The sequence below is a fragment of the Octodon degus genome, unplaced genomic scaffold (genome assembly GCF_000260255.1).
Source record: "Octodon degus isolate 3935 unplaced genomic scaffold, OctDeg1.0 scaffold00001, whole genome shotgun sequence".
NCBI classification, from domain to species: domain Eukaryota; kingdom Metazoa; phylum Chordata; class Mammalia; order Rodentia; family Octodontidae; genus Octodon; species Octodon degus.
In genome coordinates, this window is record NW_004524577.1 from 38,455,205 (window position 1) to 38,458,110 (window position 2,906).

The 2,906-nt window shown below is 42.5% G+C and overlaps 2 protein-coding genes across 3 annotated transcripts in view; one reads left to right on the forward strand and one right to left on the reverse strand.

The window, feature by feature from the left end:
* Positions 1–2,820, reverse strand: part of Gpx8 (glutathione peroxidase 8 (putative)) — a 4,499-nt gene extending 1,679 nt beyond the window's left edge. The window contains exons 1-2 of one of the 2 annotated variants that reach the window (XM_004623093.2): positions 2,593–2,820; positions 1,774–2,035 (exon numbers count right to left, since the gene is read on the reverse strand). In XM_004623093.2, coding sequence (XP_004623150.1) covers positions 1,774–2,035; positions 2,593–2,796 — 466 coding nt within the window. In that variant the 5' untranslated portion in view covers positions 2,797–2,820. Of the gene's footprint in view, positions 1–1,773; positions 2,039–2,592 lie in introns of both variants that reach the window. The other variant, XM_023709383.1, reaches the window with a different exon arrangement.
* Positions 1–2,906, forward strand: part of Cdc20b (cell division cycle 20B) — a 75,008-nt gene that overhangs the window by 8,700 nt on the left and 63,402 nt on the right.

Consider the following 2,906-nt stretch of genomic DNA (forward strand, 5'->3'; position numbering starts at 1 on the left):
GGTTTTTTCCCCTTTATATCATCTGGTATTTATATATATTCATATTATTGATGCACATAAAATGATTCTAACTGCAATTTATTAATTTGGCTAGTGCGTTACTGCGTGCCTGGTAGACTCAGTGCTTTAAGTGGGTCTGTTCGTCTTTACAGCAGCCCTCTGAGATGAATATGAATATCCTCACTTTATAGGGCAGGAATGGCCACAGCGTGAAGACCCCGGGCTGGGCCGGAGGGCAGCGCGGGCGGGGCTGCGAGCCCTGACCTCCTTCACCAGACTCAGCTGCTGCTCTGGGGTCTGTCGCGCTCCCCACCGAGCTTCAGTGAAACGCTGTGGGCGTGTCACTGTTACCCTTCTTACTGCACAGGATAAGTGGGATTTCACAAGCTTTGTAAGTGACACAGAGGAGTGGCCTGGGATTCCTTGTGCCAGGTGCTTGGCCGCTGTAGCTGGGGAATGAGCAGCACACGGGCACAGCCTGGCTTTTCTCCCCCAAGTGCCTTCTGTGTGTAAAGGGAATGCAGACTTCACTATATTCATGGGTCAGGCATTGATTCAACTTTCCTTAGAAACTGAGTCTTTTTAGAGGATTTTGATTACATGCTGATATAAAATATTACTGAGCATCTCATTTGTTGGATTGCAGTTTAATATGCCTAAGCTGTAGGCTTATTAAAACTCACATTATTTATAGAGAAAACAGATATGAAGATGTCCTCAAAATGAGTTAGATAAGAGCACTGGCTGAGTGAATGTCCTTTACAGTTTGGGACAGAGTAAGGGGTGTGTAAGTATTTTACTTGTCCAATTAACATGCTTAATCCTTCCCCAAATTTCAAGAGGTAGGTATATTTACAGCTGCTTCTTCTTCTTTTTTTTTTTTTTTTTGCAGTTCCAGGGATTGAACTCAGGACCTTGTGCTTGCCAGGAAAGCACTTATTCTTACTTCCCTGGCCAAAATTCAGAGATTTTTTAATTTTTTTTTCCTATGGTAGTGGGGACTGAACTCAGAACCCTGAGCCTGCAAGGCAGGCGCTTATTCTCCTGAGCTATCTCCCCAGCCCCCTACAGCTTCATTTTACAAAAGAGGACACAGGCCCAGAGAAGGTAACTCACGTGCCTAAAGCCACATAGCAAAAACACCTACAGGGTTTGAGGACCATGCTTGGGCTGTCATATACCACACCACCGTTGTGCTAATTAATCTTGGAAAGTCTTTAGATTTCAGTGACTTAATTAAAAAGAAAGACTTACCCTCTTGCCTTCTGAAACTGTCAAGTTACTGAATTTTAGCAAAAGCCTGAGATATTCATCCTGGGAGAAATTGACTTTATCCCAGAAGACACTGTCTCAGATAAGAAAGCATACATTTAATCATGAATATTGCTCAGTTACTAAGTACAGTAATATTCATGAAATGCACACCTTTAATGAGGAGGAGGGCTACTTCCCCAGTGCTAGATAGTGGGAGAATTGAGGTAGTCTGTGAAAATAGCTAGGACCATGATTCATGTAAGTTTTCGGGGGCAGGTCACAAGGAATAAAATACAGAGGGTGGAGAAGTGCTTTTGCTACCTAAGAAGTTGAAACATTACAGGAAATTATAATTTCTAGAAATTTATGAAGGATGAGGTTCTGGTTTTTGGATAATTTTATGAAAATTTCCCAATAAAACATTTCAAATGAAATAGGAAAGTATGGCCCTGGTACTTCATATTTTAATTGAAAAGCAATTTAAAAAGATTATATTGGTAAGGCAAAGTGGATATTTACCAACAAGAAATTTAAAGGCAGGTTCTGCTTCAGATCCTAGAATCTTAATCTTGTGGAAGATGGGGAACGTTACTCCGTAGTTTTGTCTTGCAAAAGATTCTATTTCCTGGCTGGAGCGGGGCTCGGAGTCGCCAAACTGATTGCAGGGAAAAGCCAAGACGCTGAAGTGGAAGGGTCCAAAATCCTTGTACAGTTCCTTGAGGGCTAAGTAATTCTTGTCTGTGAGCTGGCAGTCACTAGCCACGTTTACAACTAGTGTAACCTCCCGGAAAAAGAAAAAAGAAAACCGGAAAGTGAAGCAAAAGATAAAAAAACCCCCCAAAACAAAAAAACAAACAAACCAACTTTCAATTAGATAAAATCCTAAACCGTTTTGCAAGAATATAACCTCTGATAGATGATTATTTCATACTTTATACACATTCAACTGTATTAAAAACCATAGTCTAGGAGATTGACATCTTACTGCCATTAAAAAAGCGTTAGGTATTCATGAAAGTTTTTAAAATAAATGATACTATCATTACTATAGTGCTATAAGATATTAGATTAGAATTTATTAATAAATTTCCACATCTTCATTTACAGACTGTTTTCCAGACAAAATAAGACGACACACAAAGCATTGTTGAAAAAAGTAAGACAATCAGTTCATCCATAAGAAGTTTATAAGCTCTCAGAATTCTGATAACTAAACTGATGTACTAACGAAACTACGTTAAAGGCCACAGTCCAGCTACGACTGCTTCACGGCAAGAACTGATTATTGTAAGACCAAACGGAAAAGCAGCGGAGGTAAAGCCAGAAGATGCAACTTACTTTGCCTCTGAACTTCTCCAGGGAAACGGTTCTCCCTTTGGCATCCTTCACTTCGAAGGCGTAGAAGCTGTTGATTTTCGGTTTCAGGAATTTGAGCTGTAGGAGAAACAGCATGAGGGTGCACAGAAGCATGGACAGCAGCACCGCCAACACCTTCGCCCTGGGCCCGGAGCCCTTCAGCGCGGGCGCAGCCAGAGGCTCCATCTTGGCTGCCTGGTGGGCGGCGGCCGGGGCCGGAACCGAGGAGCAGCCGGAACCCGAAACCCCCTGATTCGGCAGGCAGCCGGGAGAGCGCCTGGGAGCGCTCGGGGGGA